We start from the raw sequence: 16,289 nt of genomic DNA on the forward strand, positions 1-16,289 counted from the left end.
GAAGGATTTGTAGTGTCTCGCCCTTTACTAAAGATGAATCGGTATGCGATAAGTGTTCGACCCCTAAAGATCAGAAACGTCATTGAGTTCGCGCGCTTACACGAGTGTTGTTGTAGTCTTGTGAGAGATAGTCGAGATTGAGATTCTTTGCGGTTAAAGTTAAGTTGTTCAACTTTGTTCTAGTTAATAAATCGTCGTTACTAGTTTCGTTAACCTTGAGTGTGTTCTTCTTTTCTTACGCAAGTCCCGGTTGTTGGGAGTTCCACGGTGAATGTTCAACAGGTTTTGTGCCCAGTATAAAGAAGAAGAAGAACTAAAGTGTTGCGGAAGTATATTCGATGTTTAGTAGTTGTTTTTTTGTGCGTTTGATTTGTGACCTGACTCTGACGAATTGTTTGCTACTGAAGATGAGTGATACAAAAATTGTTATGGAGCGCCTCAACAATACAAATTGGGCCAGTTGGAAGTTCCGGATGGAACTGTTGTTGGTGAAAGAAGGTTTATGGTCAGTGGTGAGTGAAGCTAAGCCGGAAAATGCTGCCGCATCCTGGATCACGATGGATGCATCCGCTCGAGCAACTATTGGGTTAGCGGTCGACAATAGTCAGTTGGCGCATGTGATTGGTGCTGAAACGGCAAACGAGATGTGGTCGAGACTGAAGAGTTATCATGAGCGTGGATCCCTATGCAACAAGATTCACGTGTTAAGGAAGCTGTGTTCTATGCGTTTAGACGAAGGGGGCGACATGTCGGAACATTTGAAGGAAGCAGTAGAGCTTGTGCATAAGTTGAATGGCATGGGAGAAAGACTGGCAGATCACTGGGTTGTGGCAATAATGCTTTCGAGTTTGCCGGAAACATACAATCCTCTGATAACCGCATTGGAGGGTCGCTCGGAAGAGGATTTAAAGCTCGAGTACGTTAAAGGTAAGCTATTGGACGAATGGCGACGCAGATGTGAGCGTAATATGGAACTCGAGGATCGAAATGACAAAGCACTTCGGGTGGCAATGCAGCGTCAAGATGGTGTTTGGGTTGCTGGCAGAATCACGAAGCGTGAATGTTTTTATTGTCACGAGGAGGGGCATTTCCGTCGAGATTGCCCGAAGTTGTATGCAGTGAGAAGAGGCGATGCAGATAATAGACCAAGGATGGAAGGCGGAGAATCGTCGAATTCAGGACGTGAAAGTAGCAGACGCAACGTTTGCTTCACTACAAAAATCAAAGCTTCAGAGAGTTCGAACGGATGGTTGATTGACAGCGGGAGTACAAACCATATGACTGGATCGACTGCACAGCTGAAAAACATGATGCCACATTGCGACGAAGTTGTTCTTGCTGATGGCAAGGTGCTACAAGTGAAAGCAGTCTGAACCAGTACATTTTCAGGGTTTGATGTTAATGGCAAGAGGGTTGATGTAAAGTTAAAAGACGTTTTGTATGTACCTGGATTGGCTGTAAATGTAATTTCTGTTAGTCGAATGTTGGAAGCAGGGTATACAGTTAGCTTCAGTCCCAGAAGTTGCAAAATCTGTAAAGATGGACATGTTTTGTTGTCTGGTGAACGACGTGGCGGCTTGTTTTATGTTAAAGAGGCCTAAGTAATTATTGAACGGGAAAGATTAAAATCCACAGAAGTAGCTTGACTTGGTTCAGGAGGAGTAAATAGCATCGACACGATGGAGGAGTGTTAAAGGATTTGTAGTGTCTCGCCCTTTACTAAAGATGAATCGGTATGCGATAAGTGTTCGACCCCTAAAGATCAGAAACGTCATTGAGTTGTAGTAGTGTTGTTGTAGTCTTGTGAGAGATAGTCGAGATTGAGATTCTTTGCGGTTAAAGTTAAGTTGTTCAACTTTGTTCTAGTTAATAAATCGTCGTTACTAGTTTCGTTAACCTTGAGTGTGTTCTTCTTTTCTTACGCAAGTCCCGGTTGTTGGGAGTTCCACGGTGAATGTTAAACACTCTTCACCAGGATTATTCAACAGCTCCCCCTCTGGCTCGTATAGCGTGGGGACTACCAACGGAACTTGACTTGATTCATCAGTTTGCTCTGCGTATGGAAAACATTCTTCGTTGAACTTCACGTCTCTCGCTATTATTATTTTTCTTGATGCTCTGTCCCAAAGCCGGTATCCGTTTGGAGCGTATCCAATCATCACCGTCTCACGGCTTTTGGGGTCCAATTTCTTCCTTTGTTGGCTCGGGATCCACGCCATGGCCTTGCATCCGAAAATCCTTATCTTGTCAAGGTTCGGTTTTGCATTCGTCCATCTTTCTGCAGGAGTAACGTTTTCAGGCACTGCCACCGTCGGACAACGGTTCAGGAGGTACGTCGCAGTCAGTGCCTTTTTGCACTTCGGCTTTTCGGAGCTTTTGAATCAATGAGCATTGATCTTACCTTCTCCACCAAAGTTCGGTTGAACCGTTCAGCTACTCCATTTTGTTGAGGGGAATAAGCTACTGTGGGTTGTACCTGAATGCCTCGCTTCTTGTAGTAGCTTCTTTGTTCGTTGGAAAAGAATTCCCGGCCTTGGTCCACAGTAAACTTGCATATTCTTGTCTGCCATTGAGTTGTAGCCATCGCTTCATACTCCTTAAAACATCGGTATACCTCAGACTTGCGCTTGATTGGATAGATTACAGCAAAATGCGTCCAGTCGTCTATGAACGATACGAAGTATCGCGATCCGTCCCAGGCCGGTGGATCAATAGGGCCACACACGTCTGAATGAACTCGTTCCAGTGGACGTGTGGCACGTTCTCGAACTCCATCGAATGATTCCCGGCACTGCTTGGCCATCACGCATGTATCGCAAAAACCAATTGTTTCAAGCTTCTTCGTAAACCCCGTGGCCATTTCATGCTTAACGAGAGTGTTCAATGCTTGCTGACTTGCATGTCCCATACGACGATGCCACAACTTGCTCATCCCAGCCACGCTGATATTAGCTACAGATCCGACATCCAATTCCAGTTGGTACAAGTTTCCGCGAAGGTATGCCACGCTAATAAGCTCTCCATTTTTCTTGAACTCCGCACGATCTTGACCTCCACGACCAGTGAATAGAACATCGATTCCAGCCTGCGAGAGCTTCTTCACCGAGAGCAGGTTCAGGGATGAGAAAAGTACTGGAGCAAACATTTACCGCCTCTACATTTACATCTTTCTACACGACCATCAAAATCCAAAGCAAACCATGACGGTTCAAAACAAAAAATGTCACGGCTCTTCAAAAAATGTAATCTTCTTCTTCCTAACGTTTTTCAACCCCGAATGCGAAATGACTCGAGCACAGTGGTGACACGATTTTTGCGGTTTTCGGGGTTTTGCATTTTTGCTCGATAAAGGCAGTATGAAATTGAACTTGTTTATATGTATCGTAACGGAATGATTGTGGTCTTTCTGTTAGAGCTAATAGATTTAAATTAGTTGAAAACACAAGCGAAATATTAGCGATTGAATGATTTAACACTTTTTTCAATCATTCAGCTTGGAATGGCTGCCCGAAAATGGTCATAGTGGAGAGACAAAAACAGTCAAGCAGTGTGTGAACCGTTGGCAGCGCAACGCCTGATGGTATTGATGCTGCTGCTGCTTTGTGTTTTGGTGGAATGGCAGAATCGATGAACTGTGGTGAATTGTGGTCACAGTTCCCAAGACTGAGCAGGTTTTCTCGGAGATCCGGCAGGAGCACAACATTTTTTATCTGAAATTCAATTCCTTTGTTGGACATACCTTTTATATCTCCTGCGAACTTCCCGACGAGTGTCACATCATTCTTGGCTACATCGATTACGAAGGGATCCTTCAATTTCCGCATGGATCGCAGATGTTTTGCATCATTCACGAGATGATCACTGCATCCCGAGTCTACGCAAAAGTGGATCTTCCCTGCTTCAGACTTCGTCTGGTCACCGTTTGCCATGAATGCGACCGCCTTACTGCCGACTGCTGCATTTGCGTTACCTTCCAGCTTCTTTGACCGACAGTCCTTCTTCATGTGACCAAGTTTTCCACACCGATGACACTTGCCAGTAAACTTCTTCTGGTTCTTCTTCTTGCCACCAATGAACGCTGCCCCGTTGTCTTCACTCGAGTCATCCAGACGGTCTTCACGCTTGCTTTCTTCAGCCAGCAGCCGCTGCTTGACTGTCTCTAGCTTCAGGTCCTTCTCCGCCAGATTCTCGAGTGCCGTCACCAAGGGGTCATAACTATCGGGCAGGGTTAAGAATAATTGACATACCAAATCACCTTCCTCCAGTTTGGCTCCTGCGGACTTGAGTTGCCGGACAAGGTCATCGAATACATTGAAATGAGCTCGCATTGAAGTTCCCTCCTTCTTACGTAAACGGGCCAATTGTTTCCTCAGCAACGTTTGGCTTGAAACTGACCGCTTCGCAAAGGTTTCTTCCAGAGCCTTCCACATTTCAGACGCCGTTTCCTTTTCCCGGACAACTTCAAGAATTTCATCCGCCACGAATCCCACCAGCACCGATTTAGCCTTCCTGTCCGTTTGCTCCCATTTTGCACGACCTGCATCGCCTACAGCCGGAGCTGGTTCCGACAACACGGACGATACTTCCACTGCATCCATGTGAAGCTTGACCCGGAAGCGCCAATTCTCGTAATTCGGTCCGGTCAGCTGCGGGATTCCTTCCTTTGACGAGCCCATAACCTATTGTAATATTAAGGACTGGGCGGATGGGCCAAGAGAAAGACTCAATCTCAAACAACTAAAGAACGTTTATTAGAAGAGAATGGTCTATAGAGTTTGAAGGCTTGATTCGTAATGAACTCCACTAGCGCTTGTCAGTATTTCATGGCTTGCTCAGCAAGGCCTACTTCTTCAGTATTGCAATAACCGTTCCACCTTGCATAAGGCAAAATGTATGCATTTCGATAGTCTAGTTCACAGCGTGTAATGGAATTTTTAAGAACACGTTTAATAATACTTCAGTTCTACAAATCAGTCTATTGTTTCATTCACAACCAAACGTGCCGCCAACTTTCAAACAGACTGAAAAAATCGTCACCAGCAAACCAATCAAAGAAGGTGATTTGCCTTTCAGTTGGTTAGACTGGTGAAACGTCAAACGGCAGAAAATGAATCAAAGGAAGTGATTTGCCATTGTGATGGTAAGATTGGTGAAACGACAAAATTTACAGCGGTTGCTTGGCTGGCGACGATTACAAATCGTTGCGTTCGAAAAGGTGTAAAATTTACAATATGCATGAGGTGAAACATACAAATTTTATTTTATGGCGATCGTACAGACGGCAAAAACGAAAAGACCATAACGATTTCATCGGCCCATCACTCGTGGCGGGCATAATCTTCCAGGCTGTTTCAAAGTTCGATAAAGGTTGCAGTAGGCCTGCTGATGTTACACAACAAAACAAAAACTTGTCAAACTTTGCAGAGAGGACATCCGAGCGATTTGTAGGTTTATTTTCACTAGAATCAGCATCTGAAAATGAGATTTACATTCAAAAAGTAATAAGAAATATTTAGACTGATACGAGTAGGGAATTCTAGTCGGAATAACTGATCAGGATTTATTTCGTGTTCACTATGAGAATATTTATTGCTAAATTTCGACAGTAACCAGCTCGAGTATCATCTGGTGTATCCTTAAAGCTATAATTACGTCCTCACAAGAACTCTTCAAGGCCATGAAGGTTCCACTGTTCTTCAAATCGCTTCTGCTGAGTATTCCTGTTGGGGTCACATTCTTCGATTGTGTCGGTTACGTTGCCCGAGTGGAAGGCATCTCGATGCAGCCGGCACTGAATCCAGACGGCAGTCCTGCAACCGATTATGTGTTCCTATCCCGTTGGGCGGTCCGAAATATGGAAGTTGAGCGGGGTGACGTTATTTCACTGGTTTCACCCAAAGACCCCGGCCAGAAGATTATCAAGCGAGTGGTGGGTCTGCAAGGTGATGTCATTTCCACACTCGGATACAAGGTGCCCTACGTGAAGGTACCGGAAGGACACTGTTGGATCGAGGGAGACCACACAGGTTAGTGGGGGATGGATATTTTGATGTAGGAGTTTAACTAATTCCTGAATTCTACTTTCCAGGAAATTCCTTAGACAGCAACTCTTTTGGTCCCGTTTCGTTGGGGCTGATTACCGCCAGGGCAACACAAATCGTTTGGCCACCGTCACGCTGGCAAACACTCCACTCACAGGTTCCAAAAACACGACATCCCATATCGCTCGGAAAATCGACCAGCAGTAACGGCGGCGGTGGCACCAATCATCAGACTTTGCAAGCCCAGGAAAAGGCGTCGTAGGCATCGATTCCTCTCGGGCTGTGGTATCAAGAACAGTGTTCGAAATAACTTTGGATGTGTGTGCGAGAGAAAGTGAGCTAAAAACCAGTCAAACCAAATCCCGTTTTTATTTCGGAAATGTTTTAGCTCTACTAAACTAGGACTTGTTTCAAATATTTTCGTATATTATCTTTCTTTTGAATATATTTTTAGTGGAAGCGATGTATGAGAGCTGTTTCAATTAACTAATGTATTGATTTACTAGGTGTTCGTCGTCACGAAGCGAAATTCAGTCAAACTCAAGCTTAAGGTTTTGGACCCATACATGGATCAGTCTTTAAGTTCAAAATACCTTGGGGTCTGGTTTAGGGTAACTTGGCGAACCCATATTAAGTGTTTGATGCAAATACGCTAACAAAGGATCAATTTTCACACAAAACTAAGACACAACGATTCGCCCTGCTCTAGAGCATAAATTTCCAAACTTTTAGGATGTGCCAGCCACCTAGCCTTTAGCAGGGCTGGTAGCTAGTAACTTTTTAGTGATTTAGTAACTATTTTCGACCTGGTAATCAACGGTGAGTAGGCAAAAGATATCTCTACTTACCTTTTCATGGGATCTCAACAAAAATTATTAAACTAATTCTAGTTTGCATTTCCTAATTACTATGGCCCAATATTCAATTTATTTCGGATTCGTCGAAAACAAATAATGCTACGAAGCATTTACATGAATTCTCACTAGGATGTTTATTTTTGAATATTAGATTTTGTTAATAATTCAACAAGTATTTTCCCAACGGGAAATTTCATTTTTTTATGCCAACGAATCTTCCTGAATTACAGTAAATTTCTCTCTTCAGAGTTAGATTGTCCATCCCGGGATTTGAGAAATTTCGGGATTTTCTGTTTCCCGGAATATAGGGTAACGGTCGTATTTTGGACCCCCTAAAGAAGTGATTTTAGTGTTTTGTCCCAATTAATTAATTGCACAACGTTTTCAAATCAAATAACATGTCAAAATGTAGGGAAAAACTCCTCTACAAAAACATCGAAAATAATTGAATTGTGAAGCACTGTTTTTCATTATTTTGGACACCAATACATTTTGGATCCTCAAAGTATATATTTTGGACCCCCGGCATTTTTCATCGTTTGGCGACAAAGTCCATGACATTGGTTGTGTAAGATGCTTGCCCATAGTCTAATCAATCGATTGACAATGAAAAAGCGAAGAAATTCTACGGTTTTAGTCCAGAAATTTGAAAAAAAGTATTTGTTTATTATTATTATTATCTTTATTAACGAGATTTGCAGCCCGAGGCTGGCTCATCTCGGAGTTTTTGTTTATGGCCGGTACGCTGATCATAAGTACTGTGCAAAAGGATAGGACAAGAAACGGTCAAGGAATGATTCTTCTACCTAATGTCAGTTTTTCTTAGACTCAAACTTTACTCGCTAAAAACAAAAAGCATTTTAATGGAAAGAGAATAAATGGGTAATTGATTATCAGAAGGGTAATTGATTTCATGAAAAGGCTAAATTATTATATATGTGAAACATATTTTTATTTTCTAATTTCAAAAGGTTTTTATTGCGATTTTTTCAATTTGCCGTTTTTATAACTCTAGAGTGCGTAAGCCAATCTGAACACCTACATTTCAAATTTTCAATTATTTCAAAATCTTTCTCTTGTGCTTGTGCTTGATGAATTTTCAAATATTCTGGATACAATTGTCTTAATTTCATTACTATTCTTGTTTATGGCTGTAGCGGTCATGCGACTCAAAGGTAAAGGGAGTCTATAGAAGATTTTTTTACAAATGATTGAAATGAATAGATGGATAGGCGTCGCAAGAGAGCGACTAGATTAAAATTTAATTAGGTGGCGAAAATTGAGCTAGCCATTTTTGAAGTCAGTAAGCATCAAAGCGTCCTGTATTCTACCTAGCTTCTCTACTGGAGAAGGGTTGGCTCAAAGCTTTGAGCTTTACTACCAACACAGGCATCTGTGAACTTTTCTAGAGACCTTCGAAGGATATCGGTTACGAAAATGTAGTAGTTTCATACAATTCAATCAGATTATTATTGTCAGCTGTATTGAGTTCACCAATTCACTTGAGTTCTGACAAATTGTTCATTTCCATATTATCTTATTTCAAGAGCTTTGATTCTCAGAAGCCCGTAGGATGTTTGAAGAACTTCGGACAAAAAGGGTCGCAACTACAAAAAGGATGGGAATCACTGCTCTAATATAAGTTTTCTGGCATAAGTCTTCCATGTACGTGTATGCTCCACCAATGCCTTTTCTGTCTTCGATGTATAAATTATTTTAAGCTAAAATTACCAAAATCCCTACCAGATATTTCACAGACCTTCAAAAGCATCCGTTATTAGTTACAATATGTAATGGTTTTTCTCGGATTTTTCCTAAACTCACTCCATTGAATGATATTTTTTGCATATTTCAATTTTATTTATTTTTTTCAAAAACTTATGCCATTAACAATATAGTAACTCTACTTTATAATACATTCTTGAAGCCAAACTGCTCAACCACGTGAACTGTGTGCTCAATGGCTACCCCCTTGCGAATTATTTTATACTGTCCCACCTGCGACAGATCAATCACCGTTGAAGCTGCTCGTTGCTCTTCTCGAAGCCCCAGTTGACCACCGTCAAACACGGCGCCCAAAGCTGGCCACAGCTTTTCAAATTCCCCTACATTCAGTGTGCTCTGTTCGGAACTCCTGTTGGCACTGGTCAGCGCCACCGGAAATCGGAATGCCCTCGAAACGTCCCTGATAAAATCAAAGTCCGGAATTCTGATTCCTATCTTTTCCACTCCCGGATTGAGGAACGGGTTATCCAAATGGACAGATTTCCGAACGACGATTGTAACGGGACCCGGAAGCAACTGTTCGAGCAGCTCGTTCGGCAAGTGATTCGCTTGGCCCCAATGGCGCAGGTCGTTGAAATCCGCCACGCATATGGCTACCGGCTTTTTCTCTTCGCGGCCCTTGATGGCGTACAGCCGCTGGATAGCTTTGGGATCGTTGGCACTACATGCAAGCCCGTACACGGTATCGGTCGGAAGCGCAATGACTTTCCCCGATTCAAGCAGGTTAGCAGCCTGGCGAATCGCTTTATTGTCACTGGATTTGATGACGGTACCAGCGTCTGGGGCCATTATCCCATTCATCTCCCGGGACATCTCCTCAATCTTTGAACTTAATCTAACAAAGCTTTTTACGGTTGATAAATTACGCGCCAAATTCATTATCTTTATGCCAAAGAGGATAGTCTTATTCCCTCCAATTATGACCACAGGTTGGATTGCAGCACTTGTAGAACGTTGTCATAGGCTCATCGGCGGATCGAGTTTGCATTTGCATAAAATACGCTCGATTGTGGGCACAGGCAGGGCAATCAGCATCGGTTGAATCTACGTTCTCCCAGGCAGCCGCACCTCCCATAACATGATCCACTTCCTGTAACAATGATCAATGTGATATAGGTACATTCATGTTGGCACTTTTGATTCATTTCGGCAGGTTTTTTAAAGCTATTAAGCTCATATTTGGCATCAGTATTACGTCGTATTGAAATGCTTCTCCAAGATTCCTTGAAGGGATACCTTGTGCTTCTTATGCTTCTCATTGCAAAATATCAAATAATTCCATGCCAACGTGAATAATGGAAAAATCAAGCCCAGTTCTTTACCCTACCTAACGGATTTCAATATTTTTTGTCAGTATAATAATTCTCGTACCGTAATCTGAAAGCAAATTAAACACTATGTATTTTACAATTACTTGTGATGTTGTTTTGAAAAATCATGGTAAAGATGCATCGAGGCCAAACCTCGAAATTTTAAGAGCACAAATCTAAAGAACCTGACGGACAACCATTCGCGTTGAAAGTTTGATCGATTGGTTAACACTAGCGAGTGATTTAATTTTCATCACAAACGAGGTTACACCTTCAAAAAGTGTGAATATTTATATGCAAAACTGACCTTGATAAAAATGAAATAGTTCAAAATCATCATTAGACACCTTTTAATTTGAAAAAAATTGAATGTATGTGATGTCATCGACACATTAAGCATCCTTGGAAGGAAATGTAAGTTGGTTGGCACCCCAGTGATCAAATTGCCCCTGGATTACGGTACTCAAAGTTCGCATGGTGGCTTAGCACCAGGGATAATTACCCAGTTTTTTTTTCAACATGAATGAACTTTTTGGAAACAAATAAATTGAATGCTACAAATAGCCGTTTTCGGGTTCTTTGGCTCTCTTATTTATTACTATGGCCGTCCATAAACTACGTGTTCAAATATGGGAAGAGGGGGTTTCTGGTCAATAAGCACGGTCCATGCAAATTTTAATATTAATTTTTGTATGGACACTACCGTCAATAATAGGTTTTTAGGTTTTTCTTGTACACTATTCCATAGTGAACACTTCAATTAAGATATTCCTGGAATATCAGAGCAAAATCTTTTGTAGTTTCGTTGATACAGTATGTTAGAGTTATCAAGAAAAATAAAGATTTCAATGCGAACACAAGGTAGGTATACGTTGAATGAAATATACTGCATAATAGTTTTGTTTTATACTGATCTCAATACATTGTTAAGAAAGCCTTTTATCTTAGAGAAATTGAAGGAAATAAAAATTTCCCTAAGTATCTCTTGAAGAATCTAGGAAGAATTTCTGGAATAATTAATAGAGGAATCTTAAAGAAGAATTTCTGTATAGGAGTCCCCGAAAGTATTCTAGATAAAAACTCTGAAGAAATCACCAGGATAACTCTTGAAGCTTTTCCTACAGGACTCTAAGAAGAACGAAAGTCGCTATATAGTTTCTTAAGGCTTCTCTGAACCCTGTAACATTTTGTGTCAGATTTGCTTACAAAATAAGAAAAATAAGTGATTTTGAAGACCGTCCATTAAAAATTGAGACGCATTCAGAGAGTCTTCCAAAAGAAACCTTGCCACCAGCCCTGTAAATAATTCAAAACTCTTCTTAATAATGTTCAATACCTTAAAATCTGAAGCAAATTCAAATGATTTTCTTTGCTAATAAATAGATAACTTGGCGTATCCCAAGCAATGCCCGACCTGGCCCACCGGAATATTCGCGAGTTTTTCTAGCCAGTTTTAGAAACTACCTAGCTATGTGTATGAGTATACAAAAAATATTAAAATCCGTTAAGTATTCGCTGAGTTATTTTTTATGTTTTGCTTTCACTCAGACCTACACGGGTTAATTCGATAAACCGGCACTTACCTTCAACTTCGGATAGATTCGGGTCGATATCTTGCGCTTTATCTTGCAAATGTACGGGCAGGTGTTGCAAGAGAACCGCAGCGAATCGGTGCCTTCTTCCACCAGAAGCAGATTGCCGCAAGTCGGGCAGAACATCAACATCGTGCGAGAATCGGATTCCGACCAAAGAAATGAGTGAATTCAGTCAATTTGTTTTAGCACATTTTAACCAGAAAGGAAATCAAAACTCAAGATGCATTTACCTCTGGCGAACGATTTGCGATGATCTGTCACGCACGTGGGAATTACACACACTGACACATTTTGCGAGCGACGTCGTCGATCCCGCGCGGTAGCGGGCAAAAGTTTGACAGCACAAAGGGCGCAACCTTCTATTACGTAACGCTCTACTGATGATACTATAAAAACACAATGAGCCTATTCATGCTATAAAACGTTTGACTTTTACTGTGCGCTCTGTTTTCAAGTTCCCGACCAACCAGTCTTCATAATTGGCTTGTTTAGGGGTATCCTGTTTTTACATATTCTGATTCTACGTTAAAAACTGAGCCATAATCCAAGGTTTCATAATTTTCCGTGCCCTGGAACTATTTTTAAAACACGTTTGAATTTCGTATGGAAATCGTGTTTGAATCACCCCTCGGCAAATTTTACTCCGGGACGAGCTGTCATTATGTAAATGGAAATGTCATTGAGTCGACGGAATTAAATCTATTTTAATCATTTAAGCGAAGTATGTGTTAGAACCTCGACCAGGTTACTATTGGGAATTTCGCGTATTGAGAAGATCAATCAAACACACTAGTATTGCGGATAAGTGTAACATAAAAAACGTCTTTATTCTGCGATCTTTCCAACTACAGTAGTCAATGACAACCAAAAACAAAACGCGCCAACAAGCTGATTCAAGGGGTACCTCAATACTTTTTCAGTGTACTACAATGTAAGGGGTGTGACACTATTATTACTCCGACACTCCTCCTTAGTGTCTACACCACTCCCCCACACTCCTCCTGGATTGAAACGCTTATAAACTCCTCCTGTCATCTAACTTCTTTCTGTATTCACTTTCCTGGCTGACTCAAATAGAACAGATCACCACATTTTTCACCAATCAGTACTACCTTTCGATCTTTAGAAATTTGGCAACCATCAGGTCCAAAGCAAACATTATATCCTTCTTCCACCATACGATTTACAGAGATTACGTTCGCTTTCAAATCCGGTACATACAAAACATTTTTCAGTTCGACGCCAATCTTTTCACCATTCCTTCCACATCCGATAAGCTCTCCTGTACCCGACGCTTTCACGAGTATTTTCCGGCCATCAGCCAAACCGATATCCTCTCTACGACGCATTGCATTATTCAAGTTTCCGATATCGTTCGTCATGTGTTTCGTACATCCGCTATCAATCAACCAGCCTTCCGAACCATATTTGTTCCTTGTAGCGGTAACGAAGCACACATTTCCACCACTCGACGATCCGTTATCCTCCCTCCAGCGTTCGGAATTCTGCCTGCGTTTGACATCCTCGATCTCCCTGACTTTGATTAATCGCGGACAATCCCGACGGAAGTGTCCTTCCTCGTGACAGTAATAACATTCAAATTTGGCATACCTTCCATCGTTGCTGCTAATCGTCGTCTGCCGCATAGCCGTTTTAAGCGCTCTCTCCTCGTTATCCTCTTCATTCTCACATCTGCGGCGCCATTCATCCAGCAATTTCCCCTTTACATACTCCGTCTTTAAATCCGCTTCCGGGTGACCTTCCAAAGCCGTGATCAACGGATTATATGAAGTCGGCAAACTCGAGAGCAGAATGGCAACGATCCAATGTTCTGCCAACTTCTCTCCCATACCATGAAGCCTATGCACCAAACCGGATATCTCCGCCAAATGGTTGGACATATTGCCACCTTCAGACAAACGCACAGAACACAATTTTCTCAAAACATGGATCTTGTTTGTCAGAGATCCACGTTCATGATGACCCTTCAACTTCATCCACATATCATTTGCTGATGAAGCACCCATGACGTGCGATAGTTGGCTGTCATCCAGAGCTAATCCGATTGTAGCACGAGCAGAGGCATCTTTCGTTGTCCAAGATGCTGTGACATTTTCCGGTTCCGGATCATTCACTACCGTCCACAAACCTTCCTTAACTAGCAGCAGCTCCATCCGGAATTTCCAACTCGCCCAATTCACATCATTCAATCGCTCCATGGTTACCTTTGTCTCAGCCATTTTCGACAGCACAAAATGTTCTGTTCTCACTATCAATATGCAGCTGAATCCATTTGAAAACAACACTATCTCTTCTCTATACTGGGCACATAACCTGTTGGAACCTCGACCAGGTTACTATTGGGAATTTCGCGTATTGAGAAGATCAATCAAACACACTAGTATTGCGGATAAGTGTAACATAAAAAACGTCTTTATTCTGCGATCTTTCCAACTACAGTAGTCAATGACAACCAAAAACAAAACGCGCCAACAAGCTGATTCAAGGGGTACCTCAATACTTTTTCAGTGTACTACAATGTAAGGGGTGTGACACTATTATTACTCCGACAATGTTGGAGAGCAGGTACATCACTCACCCTGTAGTGGAGATGTCGATGGGTAAGAATTGTAGAGGTAGTACTTTAAGTGAATTAATTGTAGATATCTTTACCCAGACATGAAATAAAAGAGAGGTGCTGACGTGGTAGCAATATCAGTCAGTAGCCTGCGGTATGGAGGAATAGCCTTGTGTTTTGTAGTCGTTTTATTTCAACAGGTTATGGGCCCAGGAACGCCTGGAGGACGCTGAGGCGGCTTCAATGAGGGACCACGAGGAAGCACCTGGACGAGGAGACATGGCCTAGACGAGGAGGCAGAATCTCGGTGAGGAGGTAGAGCCTGGACGGAAGGTGGAGTCTGGACGGGAGGTGGCTTGGACGAGGTGCCCAAGAGTTGGAGGCCAAGATGCTGAGAACGAGGCTGAAGGTGCGGATGCTGGCTGATCGGACGACGAGCTTGGAAGAGTTAGAGGAACTCGAGAGTCAGGAGGAGCTCGTAGGATGGCGCAGTTGACCAAGCGGACTATGGTGCAGCTGGCCAGGAGAAGCTCGACTAGGAGGAGTTCGGTAGCTGGAGCTCAGTGCCAGGAGGAGCTTAGTGGACAAGAGAGCTCAGTGGCAGATGGCGGTTTGAAGGTTGTGTGATGAGGAGGAGTGTTGGAGAGCAGGTACATCACTCACCCTGTAGTGGAGATGTCGATGGGTAAGAATTGGGTCCTAAAATTTTTAATGAAATCTTGTTTTTATTTTATAACACGAAAAAGCATGTTACTATAACTACTTTAGCAATTTTTCCCGCTAAAATAATGGCTATATCATGTTTAAACTATAATTTAAATATTTGGTCCATAAATGAACCTTGACACTTTTGATCATGTTTGACGTTCACTTAGTCGACAAAAACACCACAGGGGTTTTAGTTCGACCACTGGGGTTGTTCCTATCTGACATTTCGTAAGGGACACGGACAACAAAACACATCCAAAATTTGAGTTTAAGCCAAAGGATGCGGCAAAATCTAAAAAAATATTTTTTTGGGCTTAAACCAACGGAAAACATTAGAAAATTGAGTAAACATGTGTTTTTAGCCTAAACTTAAGCGTTTGGCACTAAAATTGGGACAGGGTTTTAGGACCCTATTGTAGAGGTAGTACTTTAAGTGAATTAATTGTAGATATCTTTACCCAGACATGAAATAAAAGAGAGGTGCTGACGTGGTAGCAATATCAGTCAGTAGCCTGCGGTATGGAGGAATAGCCTTGTGTTTTGTAGTCGTTTTATTTCAACAGTATGCACCTCAACATAAAAGTAATTGCCTATCTCGATGCGTGGAAAATTTCTTGCAAGAAATGGTCAAGAAAAGCATTTTTCTTTGATCGCAGTACGCAGTTGAAAAGAAATATCATTTCAAATAGGGCTCCCTGTAGAAAATTTCTTGACCATTTCTTCCGCAGAAATTTTTACTTTTCTTGAGCGGAACAGCATACTTAGCTTTACTATATCAAAATTAAGATAATAAAGCGCAATAAAATCGTGTTACACTGAGAAAACTGTGCTCTTTCGATCAAGCTACAAAAATCTGCGAATTTTTCATCACTAAACAACCCAATTCTTTATAGATCTTTGACCAACGATGGCGATCGCTAACGGTTCAAACGAATCTATATCGATCGCTTTCGAAAATCACTGACTGGTTGACCGGGTTGCCCGTAAGAGAGAACGAGACAACACCAACACACGGCGCACAGTAAAAGTCAAAAGAACAAAAGAATTTATGGCACGTACAGAGGCTCATAGGCCTATTCACATGACGTTTCAAAACAGCTGATCGGGAAGCTCTTTGACAGTTCTTCTATGAAAATGACAGCCTCGTGTATGCACCGGTACCAAAGACAAATTAAAGACCTCCGTGTCCCTTGCAGTTGCCCAAAATTTTATGGCTCATAAGGTAATCTAGAATGCCGTGAAAAGTGTACTGCGATCTGTCAAGCTTGGGTACCTTTTGTTTTACCGAGGGACCGAATGCAGTACTAGAAGTGGTACCCAATCTGAGCCCGAGTGGGACGGACCTGCCGGTACTCCACCGATGTAAATAAATGCATAGACGGACCTGTCACATGAAAAGGCCTATGAGCTTATGC

At 42.0% G+C, this 16,289-nt stretch overlaps 3 protein-coding genes across 3 annotated transcripts; 1 reads left to right on the forward strand and 2 right to left on the reverse strand.

Annotated features, from left to right (window-relative positions):
- Positions 1 to 5,373: 5,373 nt before the first annotated feature.
- Positions 5,374 to 6,523, forward strand: LOC5570512 (mitochondrial inner membrane protease subunit 2). The gene is made up of 2 exons (XM_001659150.2): positions 5,374 to 6,026; positions 6,089 to 6,523. The coding sequence occupies exons 1-2, from the start codon at positions 5,678 to 5,680 to the stop codon at positions 6,301 to 6,303; spliced, it is 564 nt and encodes a 187-aa protein (XP_001659200.1). The 5' UTR covers positions 5,374 to 5,677; the 3' UTR covers positions 6,304 to 6,523.
- A 1,920-nt stretch (positions 6,524 to 8,443) lies between these two features.
- LOC5570511 (yrdC domain-containing protein, mitochondrial) lies at positions 8,444 to 11,928 on the reverse strand. The gene is made up of 3 exons (XM_021840733.1): positions 11,819 to 11,928; positions 11,577 to 11,671; positions 8,444 to 9,773 (listed from the first exon to the last, which is right to left on the reverse strand). The coding sequence occupies exon 3, from the start codon at positions 9,560 to 9,562 to the stop codon at positions 8,807 to 8,809; it is 756 nt and encodes a 251-aa protein (XP_021696425.1). The 5' UTR covers positions 9,563 to 9,773; positions 11,577 to 11,671; positions 11,819 to 11,928; the 3' UTR covers positions 8,444 to 8,806.
- LOC5570510 (DNA-directed RNA polymerase III subunit RPC10) lies at positions 9,291 to 11,812 on the reverse strand. Its single transcript, XM_001659147.2, has 2 exons — positions 11,577 to 11,812; positions 9,291 to 9,773 (listed from the first exon to the last, which is right to left on the reverse strand). Exons 1-2 carry the CDS (start codon positions 11,715 to 11,717, stop codon positions 9,588 to 9,590), a joined length of 327 nt encoding a protein of 108 aa, XP_001659197.1. The 5' UTR covers positions 11,718 to 11,812; the 3' UTR covers positions 9,291 to 9,587.
- Positions 11,929 to 16,289: the final 4,361 nt, after the last annotated feature.

The sequence above is a fragment of the Aedes aegypti genome, chromosome 2, assembly GCF_002204515.2.
Source record: "Aedes aegypti strain LVP_AGWG chromosome 2, AaegL5.0 Primary Assembly, whole genome shotgun sequence".
Lineage (NCBI taxonomy): Eukaryota > Metazoa > Arthropoda > Insecta > Diptera > Culicidae > Aedes > Aedes aegypti.

Bases quoted from the DNA above. Each gene is read 5' to 3' on its own strand.
- LOC5570511 (XM_021840733.1), bottom strand. From the start codon at position 9,562: ATGAATTTGGCGCGTAATTTATCAACCGTAAAAAGCTTTGTTAGATTA.
- LOC5570512 (XM_001659150.2), top strand. From the start codon at position 5,678: ATGAAGGTTCCACTGTTCTTCAAATCGCTTCTGCTGAGTATTCCTGTT. The intron at 6,027-6,088 runs GTTAGTGGGGGA...TCTACTTTCCAG, and splicing joins GATCGAGGGAGACCACACAG to GAAATTCCTTAGACAGCAAC.
- LOC5570510 (XM_001659147.2), bottom strand. From the start codon at position 11,717: ATGTTGATGTTCTGCCCGACTTGCGGCAATCTGCTTCTGGTGGAAGAA. The intron at 9,774-11,576 runs GTAAGTGCCGGT...TCATTGTTACAG, and splicing joins GAATCTATCCGAAGTTGAAG to GAAGTGGATCATGTTATGGG.